This window comes from Piliocolobus tephrosceles, chromosome 1, assembly GCF_002776525.5.
Source record: "Piliocolobus tephrosceles isolate RC106 chromosome 1, ASM277652v3, whole genome shotgun sequence".
NCBI classification, from domain to species: domain Eukaryota; kingdom Metazoa; phylum Chordata; class Mammalia; order Primates; family Cercopithecidae; genus Piliocolobus; species Piliocolobus tephrosceles.
Window position 1 is genome coordinate 63,758,131 of NC_045434.1, and position 25,051 is coordinate 63,783,181.

Genomic DNA, 25,051 nt, shown 5'->3' on the forward strand with positions numbered 1-25,051 from the left:
TGTGGCTATGAGTGTGTGTGTGTGCACTGTTTAGTGTGTGGTGTCTGGTTATGTGTGTGTGGTGTGTGTCCATGAGTGTGCTCTGTGGAGTGTGTGAGTGTGTGGTGTGTGGTTATGAGTGTGTGGTGTGTGGCTGTGCTGAGGCTGGGGCCTGCCAGGCACAGCAGAAGGTGTGTGGGATGGGAGTGGGGAGGAGCTTTTGCATCATGTGTGGCCGAAGTGAAACCTTGAAAACACCCCATTAGGTTGTTAAGACTAAGAGTTAGGGGTGTGAGGACCGCTGGGCAGGACGTGAATGGAGTTTGAGGGGATTAAAACCCTCAGAACTGGGCCTGTTCCATCTACCTTCAGCTGTTGCCCTTGGGTCATGGGGGTTGGGGCCCAAGGGAAGACTGACCGCTGGTGAAATTGTGAAGTTTACATTTCTTACATCCTTATTTTCTCCTCTTTTTTTCTCGTCTAAACTCAATTTCTCCTTTCTGACTCACAGGGCTGCCATGGTGCCCTGGCACTCCTATTCCCAGGGGAGCGTCTGCCAGGCTGGAGCACACCATGGGGCAAGGGAGACAATGGCCCAACACCCTCCAGAGGCCAGAAGGGGTGAACCTGATGGAAGATATTCACATCCCCCCAACAGCGGGTGGAGGGAATAAACAATGCCTCATTGGAAAGTATAAGTCCTTGAGGTGTGTTCATTCACTCTCTATGATGACCTTTTAGCTTAGGCTCTGCCATCCTCCCTGTGTTACAGATGGGCTAAGAAGAACGTTTCTCGTAAGGCCGTTGTGAGGATCACATGAGGTAAGTGTTATAAGGGACTCAACACACAGCCTGCAATGTGGTCAGAGTGCAGTGGAGATTAGCCACCGCCACTGGGGGGAGGTTGTTGTCATGGGCTCTGCCTGGTTATTGCATTTCTCTGCTTTAATCTCCACATGGCTGGGTTAGAAGGGCCATTTCCAGGGCCTTCCCAAACTGAGGGCCTCCATCCTCAGGTGGTCCTCTCCCTGACCCAACGCTGTTCTCTGCAATGACAGATCACAAGAATCTCCTCGTCTGGTGGACTCACCAAGAACAAGCCCCCGCCCCAGGTAGAGGTACCTGACTCAGGCACCCTGTAGTCCCGTCCTTCCGAGCACCAAAGGATCCCAGGCTTGCCTGTCCCAGAGTGAGCCACTCCACAGCAGTAGGGCCTTGGAGCATTTACCTTTACAGCAACAAGCCCATTTGTGACTTTTTTTTTTTTTTTTTTTTTTTTTGACAGAGTCTCACTTTGTCCCCAGGCTGGAGTGCAGTGGCGCAATCCAGGGTCACTGCAACCTCTGCCTCCCGGGTTCAGGTGATTCTCGTGCCCCAGACTCCCAAGTAGCTGGGATTATAGGCGCCCACCACCACGCCCAGCTAATTTTTGTATTTTTAGTAGAGACGGGGTTTCACCATGTTGGCCAGGATGGTCTTGATCTCCTGACCTTGTGATCTGCCTGCCTCGGCCTCCCAAAGTGCTAGTGCTGGGATTGCAGGTGTGAGCCACCGCATCCAGCCATGTGACTTTTTGAAGATAATAAATGGTAGGATTTTGGTGACTAAGATTTCTTTCTTGACTAGGGCCATATTCCTATTGGAGTTCTGAGGTTAAAACTCCAAACACGCAGGACTTTTGGTTCAACTTCAATGTGACATAACAGCAACAACCTGGATTTTAGAATATTCATGTCCCTGTACCTAGGCCACAGATTTTTGGCTCTAGGGAGAGTGGCTTGGCTGCCCTTTTGAGAATCAGCCTTGGAAGAGAAACTCCAGAGCTGCTTGGCTCCTATACTGATGATCCTCTCTCCATGCCTGCCTTGCTCCACAGCCTGCTGGGACCTTTGGTCTCAGTCTCACAGCCTGCCTCTCAGCGTGTCCACTGTCCATTTAGACATGTAGCCTTTTTGAGATGATCTCTTATTTTTTGTTGCACAGACTCCTTAGTAGAGATAATTATTTTAGGAAAGCTGGGAGGGATGGGGTGGGAAGCTACTTGTTTCTCTGCCTGGTGGGCCAGTTTCATAGACCATAGCACAGTCAGTTCCTCTCGCTGCTGTTTAATGTTCTTAGGAGAGATGTTCTATCTTGAGTTTTGGAAAGGTCTAAATCAGAGATCTATTTTTTAGCTTTACAAAACAAAATCAGTTGCTAGAAACAAATTCCTGGCTGGGTGCAGTGGCTCACGCCTGTAGTTCCCATGCTTTGGGAGGCAAAGGTGGAAGGATTGCATGAGGCCAGAAGTTCCAGACCAGCCTGAGCAACAAACGAGACCCTGTCTCTACAAAAACAAAACAAAACAAAACAAAACAAAAATAATTCCTAACCACTCTTGGGCCTTAATAATGCCCAGCAGTGGTTGAGCATTAATAATAGTTGGGCCTTAATAATAGTCCTATCTTTACATATTGGACTTTAAAAAATAATAAACATGAAGATAATTCAAGAACTTGGGGAAGATTTCCTTGTCATCAAATGTTTAAATAGTTCCTTGAATGCTTGGGGCCACTGACCGTTGCTAATTGGTTTATCATCATCAATCTTGCAGTTTATTGTCACTCCCCTGTACTAAGATGAATATATCTTCTCCAAACTCACATCCACCAGAACCTATGAACCAGCTTCCGTATTTAAAAGGATTTCTCATGCTACACGAGGAGCAGATGGACTTTGGGCTGTATTGACAATATCACTTAGGAATAATATAAGATCGCCTTTGGCTTTAGTGACATTTCTTGACCTTTGCTTCAAAGGACTGGGATAGGCTACACGAGCTCAGGACTGGCTCGCTGGTTATTGGCATTCAAACAGAAGTTGCACCTTAGTCCTCTACCATAAACATGGCCCTTTGGTGAGTCAGAGAACAGTTTCCTGAAAGGGTAAGACAGTGGTAGGTTCTGACACACCTTGTCATTTTGATCCTCCTGGAACGATTTGCTGTCATTCCAGAAGCTATGCATCCCCATCACAGAAGAGAGAAATAAACATTTCTGATTCCCCCTCTTCTGGCTGGATAGAAGCCCAAGGCTCTGACCCAGGTTAGGGTCTGGGAACTGAGACTGAGTACTGCAGTTAGTGGGGCTGGAGGGGAGACCAAAAGAGGACTGAAGTCTGAGTCCCAGGAAAGTGTAGACTTGGCAAGCTCATAGCATCCACAGCATTATGTTTAAGGCCTGGGTGGAAGCAAAGGTTCACATCAGGCAGAATGACAGACTAGGGAGAACTCTCTTGCAGAGAGAACTCTCCACACACAGAGGCCCTGTGGAAGAGTCTAGGGATGAGATGGGGGGCTAGCTGCCAACAGACAGCTTGGGCAGTCCTTATAGGATATGGCATGGTTTTGCACCAGAACTTAGGAATGATCTTGACAGACAAGGGGGTCCCGGGGTGTCTAAAAGCGGGACCAAAGCAAAAGGCAGCCAGATGCAGTGGCTCGTGTCTGTGATCCCAGAACTTTGGGAGGCAGAGGTGAGAGGATCAATTGAGCCCATGAATTCAAGACCTGCATGGGCAACATGGCGAAATTCTGTCTCTATAAAAAAATACAAAAAGTTAGCCAGTGTGGTGGTGGATGCTTGCAGCTCCAGCTACTCTGGAGGCTGAGGTGGGAGGATCACTTGAAACCAGGAGGTAGAGGCTGCAGTGAGCCATGATTGCATCACTACACTCCAGCCTGGGCAACAGAGTGCCCTGTCTTAAAAAAGAAAAAGAAAAGAAAGCCCTGAAAGGGCTGTCTGGGAGACAGAAGGTATTGGGGACAAATACAGTCTGAGCCTCATTGGTGGCAATCACAGTCTTTAATTATTAATTGTCATATTTCTGATTTGTTAGCCAGTGCCAGCTTGTAGGCTGGTTGAAGTACAGAACTCAGAGGGAAAAAGAAATTAATGTTAGCTTTCTGGAGAGCAGCCCCTCTCTGACACCATCAAACACTTGTTTCCCTTCAACTTGGAACTCTTCAAACACCAGGGGTTGTGAGGGTTTGGCCATTCTTTTATCTTAGGTCCATGTGAGTGACAGAAATGGTGGGGCCTGGGAAAGATCTCCCTTCTTTACATTTTCTCTTCTCCCTCCTCCTCCTTACAGAGGGGCAGGGGCTCTTGTAGAAAGATCCCTGGCCCAGGACAGAAGACGCCAAATCTAGTTTATCTCACTGGGGGCCTTTGAGAAAAATGCTTCAGGGCCGGGCGCAGTGGTTCATGCCTGTAATCCCAGCACTTTGAGAGGCTAAAGTGGGTGGATCACTTGAGGCCAGGAGTTCGAGACCAGTCTGGTCAATATGGCGAAACCCTATCTCTGCAAAAAAAAAAAAAAAAAGCCAGGCGTGGTGGCCCACATCTGTAGTCCCAGCTACTTGGGAGACTGAGGCACGAGAATCGCTTGAACCTGGAAGGCAGAGGTTTCAGTGAGCTGAAATTGTGTCACTGCATTCCAGTCTGGGTGACACAGTGAGGCTATGTCTCAAAAAAAAAAAAAGAAAAGAAAAAAAGAGGCCGGGCACGGTGGCTCACGGCTGTAATCCCAGCACTTTGGGAGGCCGAAGTGGGCAGATCACAAGGTCAGGAGATCGAGACCATCCTGGCTAACACAGTAAAATGCTGTCTCTACTAAAAATACAAAAAATTAGCCAGGTGTGGTGGCGGGTGCCTGTAGTCCCAACTACTTGGGAGGCTGAGGCTGGAGAATGGTGTCAACCCGAGAGGCGGAGGTTATAGTGAGCTGAGATCGTGCCACTGCACTCCAGCCTGGGCGACAGAGCGAATCCCCATCTCAAAAAAAAAAAAAAAAAAAAGAAAGAAAGAAAAGAAAAATGCTTCACTCTTCCAAACCCTAATTTTCTCATGTGTGAAATGGTAAGAATGTGGGTTTATAATTACCTGTATATACGCTCATCATACATGACCCCTGAGGCTTTAGGACTCAGAGAAATTTTATGACCTCTCCCAACAGGGGCAGAGGTGAGCACACGTCGTGAAAAGTTAAGACTCAGTGAGTATAAATATGCCAAGAGGAGCTGTGGCTTCTTTCACTGGTGTCCTCAGAAAGGCTGTGAGGACATACCTGTCACAGCATCTAGGAGAGCACCTGAATTCTAGTACGTATTCAAATACGTCTTTTGATGGAGGGAAAGAAGAAGAGAGAAAGGACGGGAGGGAGGGATGGAGTGGAGGGAAAAATTCTGCTGACATCCCATGATAAGGGTGCAGAGGGGTGTTACACGTCTCTCCTTTCTGCAGTCAGCTCTCCCACCCCTGTCCCTCTTCCTTCAAGGGACCTGTGAGGACTTCTATTCTTCTCCATACCTGGGGTTCTCTCAACAGAAAGAAGTTGCAAGTGGGACCTCCTCACGCCACCCTCATCCCCAATAGGAACAATTAGGCCAGGCTTCGATGTCACTGAGTAGGGGACCAGCACACCTCTGAGGACAGTAGGAAAAACCTAGGCAGATGTTAGAGCGGGCAATGGGGTCCCCAGGAGCTGAGGGCCCCAGGATCGACATGATTCTGAAGGTGATTGTCATGGGTGCAGGAGGCAGGCGGCGACACCATCTAGGCTTCCTAGTGGCCTTCCTGAGCCTCGGTGGCCATAGTGCTGGACTGGAGCAAGAAGTCTTTGTAGGCCATCTCGGCTTCCTCCTTAGATGACTAAGGTGCAAGAGGAGAGGCGTCAGTGTTGGGGGCACTGGCTCGGTGGGTGGAGTCGGGGGAGGGGAGGTACTCAATGTCCTGAATTCATGATCTTGGTCCAAGCAACACAAGCTTGTGGGGCCCACTGTTCTCATCCCAGCCCCCGTGTTCACCAAACAGGACGCATTTTGAGAAATGGAAAGTTGCAGCCTCTAAAAATATCTCCTTCTGTCTCACTACCTCCTTCTGACACGTGGAGTGGAACCGCCTCTGTTGCCTGGGCCTGTCCCCGGAAGCTGCCCACACAGTCCATGGGCAAGGTGGCCTAGGCTGGTGTCAACCATGGTGGTGTATGTTTTTCTTTCTCTACCAGCCCAGAGAGGTAGCTTTTTGACACCACAGAGTTAAAGGGGAAGGCTGTCTCCAGGAATAACTTGTTCTAACTTTGCTAAATGCCAGAGATGTTTCAAGAAAAAGTAGATATGATAAAAACAACAACAGCAACAAAAACTATCACCTCGGGATTAGAGGCACGAGATGTTATTTTTCTGGGTCCCCTGAGTCCTAGGGAAGATTCCAGGGATGGTATATGGCACCCAAAGGCAGGAGTTGCCTCTGCTGGGGCTTCAAGAGAAGTGAGCAGGGGCTTCTAGCCTCAAACTACCCACAGCAAGCAAATGTCTCCTAGGACCAGGCAAAAAGCTGGTCCTGAGCAAACCCTTAAGGGAGGATGGGTGGCCTGAGGTCCTTGGGTCCCCCAACCCAGGAAGAGCATTCATTTAATCACCAGGATTTGGCATTGGAGCTTCCCATCTTTTATGTACCTGCTTTTCTCATCTCCTGGCCTGCCTCCCTCTTGCCATTTTCCAGCCTAATCATATAGCTCACCTCCTTCCTGGGTCTTATCCACATCAGCATCCCACCACCAGTAAGATACAGTTCTGCCTCAAAAAGTCCTGAGGACTCCTGAGGACTATTTATACCATCCTCCCTATTCTGGCATCAGCCCCCATATTAAGGTAGTTCTTCCTGAAGTCTAACTGCAGCCCCTCATGCTGCATTTCCTTGGCCCAGAGTGGGGCTTCCTTCTTCCTCCTCACCCTTTTTGCCTTCTTGGGTTCTTGGGTCTCCGTGGTGCTCTCAGGGGTGGCAACAAACTCTGTGTGAAGAAAGAGGGTAGGTGAGCCCTTACTAGCCTCCTTTTCCCAACCCAGATGTGGGGCCAATTCTTGCTCTCCCCAGGGGCTGTGCATTCCCTTGAGTGAGGGTCATACCATCTTTTCCTCCGAGGGATGTCTCCTGAGTGATCGACGAGGCTCCCATGTTGTCATTGGCTCCAAATTCCCTGGAGTTCTCGAAGTCTGACATGCTAATGTCTGTCCTGTAGCTTCTTATTGAAACTCGGTCTGTCCAGGAGGAAGAGGAGTTGGTGTAGGGACAGGGGCTGGGACCTAGAAGGCCAGGCCAGGCTGCTTGATCCACTGTAGCCCTGCAGGACAGCTGAGGTGGTGCACCTCTGACTATGACCCAGGGGGATGGGAATGATCCGAGTCTCCTCCCCAGACCCTTTTCCTGGGTAATCAGGACTTGGTAATCCCTGATCTTTGTTTGTCACTCTGGGATCTTTCAATGCACAACATCTCCTTTGGTCCTCACATCAGCTCTGTGAGGTAGTGATTATCATCCTTGTCTTGAGCCGTGAGGAAACTGAGGCATGGCATAAGGATGGCCCAGTGTCACACAGCTCATTGGTTATCCAATTAGTCCAAGCCCAGGGTCTCCTAAAACCCAATCTTCTCTTCCTGGCAGCCCTGCCTCTGAACCTAGACCCTGGGTAATTGCAGATGATTTTCCAGAGTCAGTATTTGGACAGCAGCTCTGAATTTAAGTTTCGAGTATGTGTGGGTTTGTCTTTCCCCGTCCTGCTTTCTCAGGATCCTTTGTTTTAGCCCGTGAAAAAGGAAAGACAACGGCAGCTTCCTCTATGGGTAGATGATTCAGGACTGAGGGCTCGGGTTGGAGGTGGAGGCAGGGAGTATCCCAGGGACTCACCGACGTTCTTCCTGTGCCGGGCTCTGGCCACCCCCACAACCACGGCTCCCAGTGCCAGCACCAGGCCCAGGGGCACCAGAGTGGAGACCAGCGCTCTGGAGCTCCCACCTTGTTCCTCAGAGCTGGAAGAAGGCTTAAGTTAGTTCATCCCTGGAAAGGAGATCTGGGGGCCCGAGGATGTGCTGCCAAGGTTGACTCGGCTACTTTGTCCTCCCAGGTTTATCCACCCCATCCTGCTGATGCAGCTCCCTAGCTCTGTTCTTCTAAGAAGCCTTCCCAGACTGGCAAAGGCAAGCACTGGGCCTTGTTGCATCCCAGGCCTGGAAGACTGAACTGAACTGTAAACACCTCCCCAGCCATGGGAGAAGGGCAGAGGGTACCATGGGACCCTCCCACTTATTGTATAAGCAGAGGTAGTAAGGGCTGCCCCAGTGCTCAAGAGACAGACAGACAGGTTTTCCTCCTTGGAACTGGTGGCCCAGCCTCAGGTGCTCGGCTCTGGGATGTTCTCCGAGTGGGGAGCCTTGAATCCTTCCTCACCTGCTGGAATCCACAGATGCTCTGCTCCCACCAGCTTGATCTCCCGTATCTGCCACGACCTTTTCCTCTGCAAAAAGCCTGGGATCCTGAATGGCTTTGTTCTCAATCTGCCGGACATCAGAGTCTAGCACCTTCTCATCAGGAGCAGCGTCTGCCTTTGCTGGGCTGACATCGCGGGACCCTGCCGCAAGGAAGAGTGGGGCCTGGGTTGTGGTTTTTTCTCTATGCTCTTACTCCTTGAGGTGAAGGAGTCTGGGGAGACTTCATGAGGAATCACAGGGTCAGGGATGGATCTCAAGGCTGTTGGGGTAGGACCCAGGATGGCATTAGAAACAGAGCTGTGATGGCCTTCTTCAATTATCATAGATGATCTCTGCCCCATTACTACCAAACGTATGCTGGGGACCTTCAAGGCTTCGTGTCATAGATCAGCTGTGCATAAAGGCTGACCTATCACTAAGGCTGATCGATCACTTAGGCTGGGGAGATTTTCAAGGCTCTGAGACTCTGGCCCCAGGCTTCCCTACTGCCCAACTGGGTGCGATAGTGCTGCCCCCTGGAGGTAGCCTGGCGAAGGGCCCCTCAGTGAGTCCCACCGGCAGGGTCCAGACACAATAGGATTTCTTGAGGGACTACGAAATACCCTTATTAGGGCTAAAACATTTCATGTGAAATTTTAAAAGAGGACTTGAAATGCAAATTTACTAGATGTTTCCTAATTTTCTTGATCAGACCTTGTAAACGAAGGTACCTGGCCCTCTTTTGAGGGCAAGCTTTGGCAAGGGGAAGGGGGATGAACATATTGCATATGACAGTGACATATGCATATTATTCTTCTATACAGAGAAGAATATTTCCAGATAGAGAAGAGACTTCAATCTAGGTTGAAGTGGCAACTATGGGACTTGTCTTTTTTTTTTTTTTTTTTTTGAAATGGAATCTAGCTCTGTTGTCCAGGCTAGAGTGTGGTGGCACGATCTCATTCACTGCAACCCCCACCTCCTGGGTTCAAGCAATTCCCATGCCTCAGCTACCCAGATAGCTGGGATTACACCACCATGCTCAGCTAATTTTTGTATTTTTAGTTGAGATGAGTTTTCTCCATGTCGGCCAGGCTGGTGTTGAACTCCTGGCCTCAAGTGATCTGCCTACCTTGGCCTCCCAAAGTGCTGGGATTACAGGTGTGAGCCACCACATTCAGCTGGGAGTTGTCTTAATGCCGAGGTTAAACTGCAAACCCACTATTTTTATTTAGTTGGTATGTTTATTTGAGATGTCCCCTGAAAGGCTCAGTGAGGCTATATAGGACCTAAATGTCCCCTCCCTTCCCGCCCTCCACTTTCAGCCTCTTACAGCCAAACATACGGGCCAGCACTGATTGAGAAGCTCGTAGGCAGGGGCCTTCAGGAAGTCCTGCCTCTGGGTCTGAGGGGTGCAGGCCCTGCCCTTGAAGACTCACCTGCTACCTTCTTCTCTTCAACTGCCACATAGACAGCTGCAGTCTCTCCATAGAAGTGGCCCTGCTTCACTCCACACCAGTACCAGCCCTCGTCCGCCCTGGTCACTGGGTTCAGGGTCAGGGAGACAAGCCGGCTGTTCTCATCACAGTTCACGAAGGCCTCGCTGCGGCCTTCATCTTGGCTGGGCAGGGTCTGGCAGCCTGTGTTACTCCACTTGCACCAGTATTTCTCGTACGAGGAGAATTTGCATGGGAAGTGGCAGGGGACCTTGAGAGTCTCTCCCAGCACAGCGGTGACATTCTCTGGTACCTTGAGGTTTGGTTCTCCTGGAGGAGGGAGGAAGGTAGAAATAAGCACAGAAGTTGGTACTTGGAGATGCTGCAGGAAAGTGACTCTGGTGGGAACCTTTGTCCCCATGTCATATATATGTATGTATGTATATATCTCAACCTTTTTCCTTTTTTCTTTTTTTTTTCGAGACAGGGTCTCTCTCTGTCACCCAGGTTGGAGGATAGTGGTGCGATCATAGCTCACTGCAGCCTCCGTCTCCTGGGCTCAAGCGATCTTCCTGTCTTGGCCTCCCAAGATGCTGGGATTACAGGCATGTACCACCATGCTCAGTCTACATCTCCTCTTCGTATAGCATTAGAAATAAGTATGATTCTGACTACATAAGAAATGTAATTGTGTGCCTAGGTAATAATTATTATTGATGAGCACCATGATCAATCCAGAGTCTACCATAACCCATAGATCTTTGCACATGGACTTCAGTTTGCTTTCCTCACTCTTCCTTCTCTGCTAGACTCAATACAAAGAGGTATCTGCAATCCTCAACTTCAGCTGACGCCTGCACACTGCGAAAGAGGCCCATGTTCTTGATAGTAGGAGGTACCATGTATGGTAATTCAGAGTGTAGGGTGCGTGTTACAGATATGAAAATGTGACCTCTGAATAGGTGGGCTCCCTCCTGAGGTCTGGCCCATCAGGGTGGAGGTGGGTGAAAAAGGAGGAAGAGTGGCTGGGGATGCTGCTGCTGGCTGGAGAGGTCTTAGAGCTTTCTCCCTTCCTGTTCAACTCTTACCTTCGATAATCTTGATCTCCACGGTGGTCCTCCAGCGAGTATCACCGTTGGTCAGACACCAGTAGAAGCCAGCGTCCTGGGTGGTGAGCTGGTTGAGGATGACAGTGAAGGTGCCATTGCCTGGCTCCTGGAGCAGGGAGAGGCGGCCCTCGTACTGCTCCTGAACCAGCCCCTGGCTCTCCACCAGCAGGGGGCAGCGGCCATTCTGGGTCCCTTCCCAGAGACACCAGTACTTGAGGCTTTTGCTTTCCTTGGGGTTGTAGGGGCAGAGCACCGCCACAGAGCCTCCTGCCACTCCCTTCACCACAGTGGGGCTGCGGGGAATCGTGGACTCTGAAAACACAGACAGAGATGAGATGGGAGGATGGCCACGCAGGAAGAGCCTTGCGTGGCCTGAGAAGCCTTCTTCCCGGGGTCTCAGCCAGGATGGGGAGTGAAGTTTACACGCATCACCTTACCCTCCTCAGAAAATGAAAAGGAACTTTCCTAATGTCACAGAGCCTGCAGCTGGAGCCACCAGGGCCAGACTCCAGGGACATGGAGTCACCCCGTCAACCTGGACATGTTGTTCTTTTCCTCCACCTTATTCTGAGCAGAGAATGGAAGGAGTTGAAGGAGAGAATATCAGCTCTTCTCCTTTGGCTTCTTACAAAGTCTCCCTCTGTATAAGTTTTTGTCTGTTTTATACACTAATAAGGGTATTTCACAAAAGTGGCCAAATGGGATTATGTCCAAATCAAGAAAATATATTTAGAAAGGTATTATGTAAAATATAAAGTATGTAGCAAAGGTGAACTAATTGTTGGGGCCCCAAGGGGCATCTCAAAGACGATAGCCATTGACCAGGCAGCTAAAGCCAAGGTCCAGAGAGAACCAGGTGACCAAAGATGCAGGGAATCCTGGTGAGGACCCCAAGCTGGACATGAGCATGGTGTGCAGGGAACATAAGCCCCTTTAAAAAAAAAAGTCGCAAGCACAGATACTTGGACCTGCAAGTACTGGTTTGCTGCTTCTCTCGCAAGGGCAACTCTATGCAGGGTGCTCTGGCGTGAGACGGAGCTGGGATTTAATTCTTTCACCATGCTGATGGCTCGCTAGAGTAGGGCTGAGTGGGCCAGATGGTGCTGAAATTCACAAATAGCCCTACAAAATGTGGGAGTGAAACATTTAGAAGCTGGGGCACTCCTGGGAACGCATTGATACCAAGATTAGCCAATCCTTTTTCCATCTGAATGTGAGGGATGAGGCACCCATCTTGTGTAGGGGCCAGGGAAGGGGACAGAGGACCCCTGCAGAGCCTGCCACAGCCCTGAAACACAGTCTATAAGTCCTGCCTCAGTCAAGAGCTTTACTCACCTCTTATTTGTTGAGCAGGGACAGCCATGAAAAGGACTTTGATAACAGAAGACTAATTAGGAGCTGCCACCAGGCAGAGGCTGCTTTTTCTCGCTGTCCTGTGCAGCAGCCCACACAGCCTCCAGCTCGGGGCTGGTCAGTGAGTGGATGCTGTTGGCTGATTGATGACTATTGATAAATAGACTCAGAGGGAGCTGAGCTTGGCTCTCACCTGCAAGACTGCCCCACCTCCTCCCTCTACTTCTCTAGGGTCTTACCCTCATTGACGAAGAGTTGCCAGGACTGGATAGGCCAGCCTTCCTGCAGCTGACCATCCGAGTGGGCTCCACACAGGTAGCGCCCTTCATCCTCCTTCCTCAGGCCTGTGATCACCACACTGAATGAGCCATCCTGGTCCTGGGGGTTGAGCAGGATCCTGCCCTCAAAGGCTGAGTCCCTCTTCCCCAGTGTGTTGATGACCACATCACAGGTTTCCCTGCTGCTCACTCGGCACAGAAATTTGGCCACATTTGCCACCTCGGGGCCCAGGGCACAGTGGAAGGTCACTGATCCCCTCAGGTCTGCATAAACCAGTTCGGGCTCGGGCTTTAGCACTTGGAGGTCAACATTCTTCTCATCACGACTGGAACCATCCCCAGCCTGGCAGAGATACAGTCCATGATCGCTGAGCCTGAGTTGGTCGATGACAACAGTGAAAATTAACTGGCCAGTACCTGAAATATGAAGGCGTATTCTACCCTCATAGCTGGGATTCACATAATTTCTGGAGTCAATGACCAGCACAGAGATCTGGTCTATCTTCTTGTACAAGGCCTTCACCTTCGGAGCATTCTCAGTCTTGAAAGGACAGCTGATGGTCACCGTTCTGCCCACGTCCACTGTGTAGACTTCAGTGTCATTTGGGAGCTCAGGACCTGCAGGATGAGGGGTGCAGGGTAGGGGGCGGGCGAACTGTGATTCTACTTTCTTGCAACATAGGACTATTTGCTGTTCCTAATTAGGGTGTGGGAGGACTTATAACCTGGAATGCCCTCCTTCCCAGAGGAGCTCTGTCAGAATATGTCTTCCAAGGCCCAGCTTGACGGCCGTCTCCTCCATGAAACCTTCCCCAAGCTGACACTAATCTCTCCCTGCCCCATGCTTTCTTGATACATCTGCATCGCTTATTACATCCAATCTGGTGTATGGTTAATTATGTTCTCCATGGACTGGAAGTACCTTGAAGGCAGGAGCATGTTTTTCTCATGTTTGACCCCTCTGCTGTGACAAGCACAATGCCTCTGCATCGTAGGTGGCCAAATTAATGTGTGTTGAAATGAACAGAATGAATGTAAACGCAGGGTGATGGATTTCAATGCATACAATAGAAGTTTCTAAAAATTACAACAGTGTAAATGTGAAATGGGCTGTCTCGAGGAGCAGTGAGTTTCTGCTAAAGTGCTTAATCAGAAGCTGCATACCCACCATCGGCACGTTCTTCTAAGCATCCGGACAGGGTGAACTCTAAGTCCCCTTCACCTCTTAAGATTCTGTGGTTTCGAATCTCCATCCCCACCTGAATGACCTCCTCATTTAGTCCACAGACAACAGTATGCATATTCCAAAGGAGCAGAACATGTCTTTGGGAGTCCCCCTGAATTTCTTTCCTCTGTAAGACCTCTCTTTTGAGTTGTCCTTGACTATCTAAAATGGCCTGATTGTTAAACCCTTGTCAGAAAGAGCTTTTCTTTTTTTCTCTTTCTCCAACTAGAATAGGCTTGTTAGCAACCTATCCTTTCAGGATCTTGGTCTTTGGTCAAGAACTAATAATCTAGTTTATCCTGATGATACTGAAAGACTAAGGGTTCTGAGTTAAAAAAATATATATACATTTTACAAGAAGCCTTTTGGCAGCCCAAACCTTGATGGAAAGGTGCATTAACGATAGGAATTTAAGGATCCCTGTAAATCTCTCCCTGCCTTTTCTATCTCCTTAGCCTGATGGCAGATTTCCCTTTCTACCTGTAGCAAACACGAGAAAACTTGTCCTCCTGATACCCTTCTAAGCTGGGGTCTCCAGAAAGCCTAAAATGTTAGAGGCCACCAAGTCCTAGAAGGGTTCACTCATCACCCCCAAGTAGGCCCTATCTGTCTCCTTCTCCTGTTCTAAGAAGTCTTTGCCTGGGGAGAGGGGAGCCTTCTGACCCCCGGCCGGGCTACGCATCCTTGTCAGGAAGTTCCTCCTCCAGCCCTCCATGCACCTTAGAGATTTCCCTCTAACATTCCCCCAGAAGTCCAAGGAGCCTGGATCCTTACCCTGGCTGACCTCTAGGCTGACATCAAAGGACAGGCCTCGGCTGTTGATGCCCAGGCCACACTTGTAGTGCCCGGAGTCATCCCGGCTCAGCTGGGCAATGTTCACCACAAATGTGCCGTCCTCCGGGAAGTTGGTCAGGTTAGCTCTGCCTGTATAGTTGCTGGAGACGTAGCCCTCTGAGGAGATGAGGGTTATGCAGCGGCCACTGGCTCCCTTCCGGCACCAGTACTTCCGGGTGTGCCGGTTAACAGAGGTGGGTGGGTAGTAGCACTTGATAGACACTGAGTTACCTTCCACACTACCCACCTCCTGGGGACCAAATATGGGACTCTTCGTGGAGATGGCTGTGGGTACAGAAGAGAGAGGTTTTCTGAGACCCTTGGGAGGTACAGCCTGTTCCAGATAATCCACTATGAGGAGATGTGGTTTTCTACCTGACACATAGGCCCTCTGTTGATAATTTATCATATATTACAGCTGGAAAATTGCTAAGATTAAAGTGACTGTTTTAATCATGATTAAATTCTAATTGTAATTCATTAATGATAACCATTACAAGGACAAGGGAATGACAAATTTATGATATTCCTTGTTTTTTATTTTATATATATATATTTTTTGAGACAAAGTCTCACTCTGTCGCCCAAGCTGGTGTGCAGTGGCACGATCTCAGCTCAGTGCAACCTCCACTTCCCAGGTTCAAGTGATTCTCATGCCTCAGCCTCCCAAGTAGCTGGGACTACAGGCACATGCTGGCTAATTTTGGTTTCTATTTAGTAGAGACAAGGTTTCTCCATGTTGGCCAGGCTGGTCTTGAACTACTGACCTCAAGCAATCCACCCGCCTCAGCCTGCCAAAGTGCTGGCATTACAGCGGTGAGCCAGCATCCAGCCATCCTTTGGTTTTTCAAACAATAACACCACTTTCGTAAGGTGTTACAAGTTTGCACTTGCCATGTGTTATTTCCTTATATTTCTAAAAACACTTTGTAGATGATTTTCTTTTTTTTTTCCCCAGATAAAAATATTGAGAGCCAGGAAGGATAAGTGATTTCCCTCAGATTTCACAGCGGGTCATAGAGATTGTTGGTTGAAGTTAAGGTCTTTGTTATTCTCAAATAAGATCTTTCACAGACCCCTGGCCTTGAGATTAGGAAGTGCCATTCCTGTCCCTGATTTCCAACGCTCACAGACATGGTCTCTGTAGGACTCTTCCGCAAGGGAGTGCCAACTTTGAGTTGGGGATGAGTCTGATTTTAGTGTCCCCAGGGAGGTGAACCCTGGAGTCGGGCAGGCTGGAGGGGTAGAGCTTGGGGAGTAGGGACCTGGCAGACACACCTGGGAAGACCGCCAGCAGGCAGGTGAGCATGAAGAGCAGCATTGCTGGTGGGTCCTGAGCGCCGCACCACTCAGGCCGACTTCTGGTGTGCAATGCTGAAAAACAATAATGGCAAGGAGATGAAGCTCCCCTTGTCTTCCAAGACTGTTGACCTTAGAGTTTCTGTGACATCTGTTTGAGTTTGTGTTTCCAGCAACTGACATAAATCCTGTTGAATGAATCAGTGCCTCCACCTTTTCTATAACAACTCGAAGTCTTATCATCCTTCAACATTTACATTTCCTTAATAGCTATAAGTAGCTTTCGTCTTCTCAACTAAGCTGCAAGCTCCTTTGGGATAGAGATATTGTATCATTTGTTCTGTTTCCCTGCCCATGAGACACAGTCCCAGGCACGCTGTAAGATCTCAGGAACGGCTTGCTGGGTGATTGGTTCCTACCAATATGTGGCCCCATCTTTCTGTTTCAGCTGCCCTCCCTACATTCCTGACATTGCTGGGAGGTGAAGCAGGCTGACATATGTCACGGTGTGTTCAGATGAGGCAACCGAGACCCACAGAGGAGGTGTCATGATTGTTATGGCTGTAAATGTAATTATGATGGTCCTAACCCCATTGATTGCTCCCTTATTCTGTCTCAGGCACTGTGTTGAATAATTTATGTGTATTATCTCATATGGACTTGATATCAGCCCTATAAGGTTAGTATTCTTATTCACATTCACATGGGAGGAAATGAAGGCTTAAAGGTTAAGTAGTTTGCTCAAGGGCACACAGGGGTTAAGTGTGTGGGGGTACACAGAATGGGGGTGGGGAAGATTTAGGCCCATCTTTGTCTGACTGCAAAGTCCATGTGCTTAACCTCTCTGTCTTAATTTAATTTAATGTAACTTAATTTAGGAGAGCTAAGTAATTAAACATGAGGCCAAAGTACATAAGAAAGCGGCAGCCTTTTATTGCAAATATGCACACACTCTCGGGCGAGGTTCCCTGGTCCTCAGGTATAGGGGGCCAGGGAAGTCCCCCCGGCGCTCTCGGGTGAGGTTCCCCGGTCCACGAATGCGGGGGCCGAAGAAGTCACGCAGGCTCCTGCCCGCGGTGGACTTTTGTGCATTGGTACTGGAAGCGGGAGGGCAGTGGGCGGGTTAAGGGCGTGATAGGGGCTTCTCCATAGGCATGGCCGGGTAAGTTTCCATCTCTTCGGATTGACCTCACCTGGCGCATGCTCGGTTGATCTGCATCTTCCCGGCGCGGGCTGTATTTTCCTGCGCGCGCTGGTAAGTTGGTGAGGAAGAACCCGGAAGCAACAGGGGCGGTGCCTGCTTGTTTACCTTCCTCCACCTTGTCCCTTCTCCTTCACCTAAACACTCTCCACTGCTGTATGGCACCCCAAATACAAGAGCATGCTTTTACCTTATGCTTATTTGTGTTATTTGTAGAGACCCTGTTGCTTATGACAGCACTATCATTTACATTATTTCATTTGGGCTTTGTATGTTCCCTTGAAATAAGACAGAGAGGTATAATCACAACCATTTTATGGATAAAACATTGAGATCTTGAGATGCTGAATGATAGGCTTACGTTTTCCCAGCAACTTGGTTATGGAATTGGGGTTTAAAACCTTAGGTGGTAGGGTCTTTGTAATCCTGCCTGGTAAGACCTGGCAGACAAAGATGAAGAATCAAAAATAAGACCACTCAGATGGAGCAGCCCGTGTGGACTTTGTCACCACCGTGGACAAAGCCCAGGGCTGAGGAGAGCTGAGGGTCCCAGGGGCCTGCCTGACAGCAGCTGTCATCAAGGCCCCAACTACAGCCTAGAGGAGGAGAGAGGAGTTCCCACTTTCCCAGAGTTTGACAGACTTTAAACTTTGGAGTTATCTTGACAAAGAGAGTGTTAAATGATCGTAAGTTTGGGCAGTAATGAGTGCCATAAAGATAAGGATGCTATAAGCAGGAGGAAGCTGGGCATTATCTCCCAGACCTCCCTCACCACCCTGGCCCCTGCTCCTGCTCCCAGACTCCCTTCAGCTTGAGCCAAAGGCAATAGAGTTGTTTATCTTGGTTATTTCTTTGTTGCAGGGGAATTTCCCAGCAAGGAACCTTTTATTTCCTTGTGAATATAAAGGTATTTTGTTTCTGCAGTTCTTTGGAAGAGTAAGGGGAGGGAGTGGGAACAGATATGGGTGTCAGATGGCAGCGTTGAGGCTCTCTTGAGTCCGGTTAATTGTCCCAGACCTTTCTTACCAGGTCAATGATTAATCCCTGGAGTGGGGCCTTAGCCAAATACCAGTCAGCTCCAACGTGAAAGCAATCAGGGGACGCTGGCTGGGGTGTCATCACCTGCGTAAGCACTGCAAGCTGCTATGGGAGATGCTCCCAGGTGGAAGCAGCTTTCAGGAGGCCAGGAAGTCTCAGCAACAGTTGGGACGGGCTGGCTGCGAAGACCTGAGAGATCTACCATTTGTTACTTGTGCTGGCACAGGGTGGGTGCAGTCACAGGTGGGAGGACAAAATGCTGCCTGCTTTTAAGAACCCACACCAGCAGCAGCTGTCCTTGCTTCTTATTCCTGTCCTCACCTCTAGATAAGCAACTGCCTAATATTTGTGTGAGACAGGAGCTGTCTTCCTACAAGCTGAGCAGCCCTCTTCTGGACTTGGCCTGAGTTGCAGAGAGTCAGATGCCAGCGTCTCCAAGGTGAAGACCCTGACCTCTGTCCCAGACTTCTCATTTTGTGACATGTTTGGGTGACTGTGCGTGTTCGTGTGGAGAGGGGACATGTGCGTGCACCCATTACCCTCTGCATGGTCTCAAGCCAGGGATGAGAGCATCAGGCATGCACAGGCAGGTCGGGCAGATGGCAACATGGGCGGGATGCACACAGTCCAGTCCTAGACGGGATGATTGGCGGGAGAGGATACCCCTGCTCTCAGGAACAGGAGCTCTTCTTTGCCCAAAGCTAAAACTTGAAGCACAATTTCTCTAGTAACAGTTGGAAGGACCCCAAGCTTTCAGAATCATTAGAGACCCCTTCCTCTCAAAACCAGAGACTTTCTTCCAAACCTGGGGGATTCAAATCTCAGGGAGACCCACCCCACTGGGTGGCTGGGGCTGGATTTAAAGGATTTGCTTAAGGAAGGAAGAAAAAGAACACAATGTGGGGCACCTGCTATGTGCCAAATGCTTTGCTAGGTTCTTTTCTTGTATGACTTCATCCATCAGCACAACAACCCAAGAGGTAGATGTTGTTATCCTCATGACACAGGTCGGAAATCTAAGGGTTATAGGGATTCCTGACCCCAAGACTCACAGCAGAATCCGAATTTGAGGTCATTACCCCATTATCACGCTTTAAATGAGCAGAGGGACCTTCTTTATTGAGTTCTATATATATGACATTATATCATGCATGAGGGCACGTTTTCTGGTCCTTAAACTAGCAGTTGTTTTTTCGCTGCTGAGGCTAGGATGTGCTAGATCATTTTCAGTTTACTAAGTTAGTGTCCCAACATATTTGTAATATATGGCCCCACAATTGTAGATTGGGGCAGGAGTGTAAGCTGTGCTGAAGAATAGTTTTTCTTTTTATAAAATGTATTTAACAAGCTCCTATTCAGTTAAAGTGACTGCACTTCAGCTCTCATGGTGTGGAGTCCAAACCTTTGTCCATCTAATCTCAGGTTTCCCTCTTTTTCAGAGGAAGAAAGGTCCCCTGGACTTGATATGAGAGTAGAAGTCTGCTTGCTGGGCATCGTTTGAAGACAGAGAGTGAGCTACTTAGGTTGGACCCATGTGGATAAGAGAGGAGACAAACACTATGGGCTAGGCTAGAAGAACATACACTGAGTCCTTTCCAGGTGCTTTACATGTGTTAATGTGTTTCATTTTTACAGCCACCCTAGGAGATAGGACAAAATGGGCAACCCCATTTCATGAGTGAGATAATTGAGACACAGAGAGGTGAAACATTTGCCCAAGGTTGCACAGTTGGTAAGTGACTTAGATGGGATTCTGGATCAAGAGCATAGGCCCTTAGCCACTCTGCTCTACCTCGGAGGGTCTTGCTGTTGAGAGGAAGCAGTGGAGAGAGGAAGGAACAGGATATCCAATCTTAGAGAAGAGAATTTGTTCAGTTCTTTCCTCCCTGCCTTTCACAGAAAAGGCAGTTCTTATAAAGAGACACCTGGGGCCGGGCGTGGTGGCTCACGCCTGTAATCCCAGCACTTTGGGAGGCCGAGGTGGGCGGATCACGAGGTCAGGAGTTCAAGACCAGCCTGGCCAACATGGTAAAACCCTGTCTCTACTAAAAGTGTAAAAATTAGCTGGGGGTGGTGGCATGGGTCTGTAATCCCAGCTACTTGGGAGGCTGAGGCAGGAGAATTGCTTGAACCCAGGAGGTGGAGGCTGCAGTGAGCTGAGATCACGCCACTGCATTTCACCCTGGGTGACAGAGCAAGACTCCAAAAAATTAAAAAATGAAGAGACACCTGGACCCAGAGGTAGGTGTCAACAGAGACATTTCTTCCTGGAAAATATTAGCTGCTATTTATTTAGCACCTACCATGTGTAGGATATGTTACATAACCATGTGTATAACCAGGCATGTTGACGCCAAAGCCTCTTTCCACTCCACCATACTGTGTCGATGCCAGTGGCATTGCGACCCCAGCCCCAGCCCCCCTCCAGAGAGAGGGCGAGACATAGATGAAGGTCTCTGCTGAGCACAATGCATAGGTATTATTTTTTTAAAGTTGGATAGTTTGCTTTGTAGGTGACATCAAAATGTCCTCATGACCATATCAAAATGGCTGTACCAAAACCTCATTGTTCAAACTTGCTGGTGACTTTACACCACTCACATAGACTCATGCTGTCTTGGTTTCCTCAGCTAGGGAATGGTATCACAAAACCAGCCCTGCCTACCTCCTCGTTTGTATCAGGGGAGAATGAGATGAAGCTGTGAAAGCCCAGGGCAAGTGGGTTTACTAAATGGAAGCCTGTGTGACTCCACTTTTTATCACCTAAAGCCACAGAGGTCTAGAGGCGCTAGGAGGTAGGCAGACAGAGTTGCTTTCCTGACTCCTGGCTCAGTGTTCTTTCTGTTACATTAGCACATCCAGGGGCAGAGAGAAGGATGGAGAGAGAATTCCAGGTCTGGCTCTGGGAAGACCTATGTCCAGGCACCAGACCCCTAAACCCCTGAAATTGGCATCTCCTCTCCAGATGTTAAGGGATCTGTAATTCTCCTAGTGAAGGGGGAAAGTGATGGCACAAAATAGGAGCAGCTTCAATGGCCCCAGACACCGTGGCAGTTGCACAAAGGGAACTGGGGGTCGGGGACAGAGCTTGACCAGCTGCTGCCCTTGTGCCGGACGGTCTCACTGCTGGCTTGGGATGCTGTCAGGATGGGCAAAGGGAGGGGAGCCCACGTCTGAGATCTGCTGGCTGCAGAGCCAGGAGGAGCAGCAGGAGTTGAGTATGCTGCCTGTGGGGCTCAGCCCTACCTCACTCAGTGACCCAGTGAGGACCTCATTTTTTCTACCTCTAGGAAGGGCCGGATGATGCGATGACACACACTTATGTCTCCCATGGCAGGAATCTGCTAGAGCAAAGTGAGGTGGAATTGGAAAGGATTTCAGGGGTTCTTGGAAGCCCAGAAAAAGGAGCTGAACATGCCTTTGCCAGAAAGCCACAAGCGGGAAACCTCAAAGACTGGAAGAGGACTTGCTAGGTGCCATACTTTATGCGCACTATCTAATCCCAGGTCTGTCTGGTGTTCAATACATCCTTGATTAATTAAACTAAACTGAAAAATGTGAAACAATTCCTATTTCATTCTAGAGCTGACAAAGCTATTTCACACGTATTTTCTCATTTGAACCCACATTGACCCTGAATGATAGGTGTTATTTCTGTCTTTGTTTTACAGATTAAGAAACTGAGGATCAGAGAGGTTAGGTGGTTTGCCTAAGGCCACACAGTTACTCAACCGTGAGGAGTTAGGAAACCCAGGCACAGACCAAGCTGAAAGAGTAGAGCTACATATGCTGACCACAGCGGTCCCCTCCCACCTGCTGATATTTCTGAGAAAAGGATGGGGGGCTTGCACACACTTGTATCCCTACTTATCCCACTGAGATATGCACGCTTACTCCCCACCCACACACAGTCACACAGTCTGCCTCCTTGTCCTTCTCACCCCACTATCTGGGAGACTGGGAGTTGGGAATGGAGGGGGTTGCCTGAGCCATCGTCCCGAGCCCTTTCCAGATAGCATCCCGTCTGGGGATCCCAGAGCAGTAACACTTACTTTTAGCCACTTCCTTCTCTCCCGTTGATCTGATTTCAGGGACACAGCCTGCTGGCCAGTTGGTAACCCCTGCCTCTCTAGGAGCTACTGACAGGGCACTGGACGCTGCTGCCAAAACTGAAACTCTGCTCAGTATTTGACCCACACCTGGGCTCTTAAAGGGCCACTCTCCCACAGGCACCGTGGCCAGCCAGGGTCACGTGATTTTCACAGCTCCTTTGCTTTCCTTTCATTTTAGCTTTCCTGGCTGGCTCCATTTGGTTTCCTTTGACCTTGGGGAGACTCTATTACTTGGGAATCCTCCATCATTGCAGCTTCAGGATGAGGGACAGAATGTCAAGTGTGAAGATGCTGTTCTGCCACTTTCTAGCTGCAAGACCTTAGGCAAGTCACCTTCCTATTTCTTTTCATCTGGAAAAGAAGGATGGTAATAGCAAATCTACAGGTAGAGGATATAGCCAGATATTAGCTGCAAAAAACCCGGCCCAGTGCTTGATTTGAAGTTGACATCATCTGATGGGGCACAGGTGGCAGGAGTGGCTCTCGTAATCCTTGGTCTCATATCCCCAGTTGCTCGGGAACCCCCTCCGACTCCCTAGGTTACTTAGCCTGGACTAAAAATGCCCTTTACACACCTCCTGCCAAGCCCCTTTTACCAGTCCCAGAGGTCCAGGGGCTGGCAGGACTGTGGCCCTTCCTGTTTCTCTCCCTGGAGTCATGAAAGACTCTCGCTGCTTCTGGGCTCCCCTGAACATGGCTGACCTCAGAGTCTTGTTAGGACCCGGGCTTGGCTCCGTAGCAAGGAGGGTGCCGACCTGCTGAGTTGAAGTAGCACCTCCTTCCCTATCTCAGTCAGCCCATGGGGGTTGCCAAGACATGACCTGGTTGGGACTCCGGGGTGTTCCCCAAATGATCGTGGCAGTCCTGTGACAAAAGTGAAGCCCACTCCCCAACACACACACGTATGCCCCCCGACCCCTCACTGCAAACCCCCACTGAAATGCTGCTCCATCCTACCTGTGAGGGGCTGACCCAGGCTCTCACTATAGAGTCCTACAGGCCAAACACCAGAAGGGGAAGGAAAAATAGAGAACTAGAGCCCTGGAGAAACACAAGGCAGCCAGAGCCCTGGGTCTTATTTTAGCTAACCACTGACTCACTTGTGGGTATTAACACACAATCATAGATTTCAATGGCAAGCAAAACAACCCATAACTTCTTTATGTAGCTTAATTTCTTTCTTTTATTGTGGTTTGCACGTTTGGATTTTCTTTTTTTATTTTATTTTAGGTTCCGGGATACGTGTGCAGAACGTGCAGGTTTGTTACACAGGTAAACGTGTGCCGTGGTGGTTTGCTGCACCCATCAACCCATCACCTAGGTATTAAGCCCCACATGCATTAGCTATTGGTCCTGATGCTCTCCCTCCCCCGACCCCTACCACAAGCCCCGGTGTGTGATGTTTCCCTCCCTGTGTCCCTGTGTTCTCATTGTTCAGCTCCCACTTACGGGTGAGAACATGTGGTGTTTGGTTTTCTGTTCTGTGTTAGTTTGCTGAGGATGATGGCTTCCAGATGTAGCTTAATTTCAAACCCTAAACCCATAATCCGATAAAAGAAAACAAGTTACCTAGTCACTTCTAGGCAAGCTCAGCCCAGTTCAATGATCTCTCAGTCACTTCACTCCAGATTTAAAATTTAGCCTCATTATGGAGTTCCCTTCCTTTTGTCTCCCTTCTCTCCTCTGGGGTCCAGTCTGGGGAGAATGGTCTTCGGCGAGGGGGTGGTCAGTGTTACTACTGAGGCAGTGAAAGGGGGTGGCCCATTATTTTGGTCTTGCCTTGTCACGATGCTTTGCTGGCCTTGGGCTCCAGAAGGAAATAGTTTTGTCTGCTGAGATGTGACTTGCCCTGCTTGGTCAGTGGGCTTTGTCCCTGCTCATCCTGAGGGCTCTGTGGTCCACACTGTGCCCTCCTAGTGTATGCTCTGAGCTCTCTGGGGTGGGTCTTCCAGGCCCTCAGCCTCTCTTTGCTCTCTTTGTGGGTGCAGGGTGAGCTTGTCAGATCGCAGGCTCCTGAGGCCTTTGGGAGATCCTGTGCAACAGAGGTGCATTTTCCTCAACACTCTTGTGGCCTCCCGTGTACCAGTGTTCCATACAATTGGGGGTGCAATGGATAGCAGCAAGATTGTGGACCACCAAAGTTCTATACAGGATGGACAAAGGTGAAGGCACCTCAATCTGGAATTTCCAAGGCCACCTGGATATCTCTATCATGGTTAATCCCCTCTCCCCTATTGTAGCCTGGACTCTGCCCCATGGTGGTGTCTGGGAGGGCACCAAGACACATCAGTAACTAAGCTCTCCTTCTTACTCGTCAGCAGTCTTTCTCCTCCCCAGTTCTGGGGTTAATGTCTAGGGGGAGGATGTGAGGGGAGACAAGATGTACAGGTCCAGTGATGAAACAAGCCTAGTTCTGTCAGATTATAACTCCCTTCAAAGGGTTCCCGGTTTACACCTCTCTCCATTTGAACTCAGTAGTGAAAATATTTGTAGAGTTTGTTTCTTCCTTCCCAAAGCAAGAAATAAGTTGCATCCAGTTGTCCTGGCTGGAGTAGAAGTCAAGGCAGGTTCACAGAACACTAGCGTAGAAATTTGACGAGTGAAGGCTTGCAGGGAGGAAGGGGAGAACACTCATTAAATCGTTGCTTCTCATGCTGCCTTGGTGGGGGTGGAGGGCAGGTTGCAGATTTCCTTCCCTGCTTTGCTATTTCATGACAGTGGGTAATTTACTAGATCATGTACTGCTGCATGTTTTCAATAGTCTCCAAAACTGTCTTAGCTGACCCATGTCAGACACACACGTACACACACACACACACACACGCACACACACACATACCTGGAGCCCACTGATCCTACTGATCCAGTTTACAGAAAGGGGAAAATGAGAAGTAGAGCCCCGG

The 25,051-nt window shown here is 49.3% G+C and overlaps 1 protein-coding gene and 2 long non-coding RNA genes across 3 annotated transcripts in view; 2 read left to right on the plus strand and 1 right to left on the minus strand.

Moving 5' to 3' along the window:
• LOC111522766 overlaps positions 1 to 1,227 on the plus strand; it is a 5,605-nt gene extending 4,378 nt beyond the window's left edge. The window contains exon 3 of the long non-coding RNA XR_004229017.1: positions 491 to 1,227. This is a non-coding gene — a long non-coding RNA (uncharacterized LOC111522766). The remainder of the gene's footprint in view (positions 1 to 490) is intronic.
• A 2,575-nt stretch (positions 1,228 to 3,802) lies between these two features.
• On the minus strand, positions 3,803 to 18,241 carry PIGR (polymeric immunoglobulin receptor). The gene is made up of 11 exons (XM_023186967.2): positions 18,121 to 18,241; positions 15,777 to 15,872; positions 14,439 to 14,849; positions 12,401 to 13,057; positions 10,788 to 11,120; positions 9,703 to 10,029; positions 8,244 to 8,424; positions 7,704 to 7,825; positions 6,926 to 7,057; positions 6,752 to 6,810; positions 3,803 to 5,669 (listed from the first exon to the last, which is right to left on the minus strand). Exons 1-11 carry the CDS (start codon positions 18,239 to 18,241, stop codon positions 5,583 to 5,585), a joined length of 2,526 nt encoding a protein of 841 aa, XP_023042735.2. The 3' UTR covers positions 3,803 to 5,582.
• A 152-nt stretch (positions 18,242 to 18,393) lies between these two features.
• LOC111522768 lies at positions 18,394 to 22,456 on the plus strand. The gene is made up of 4 exons (XR_002725321.1): positions 18,394 to 18,475; positions 19,476 to 19,635; positions 21,374 to 21,542; positions 22,327 to 22,456. It is a non-coding gene; the product is annotated as an uncharacterized LOC111522768 (long non-coding RNA).
• Positions 22,457 to 25,051: the final 2,595 nt, after the last annotated feature.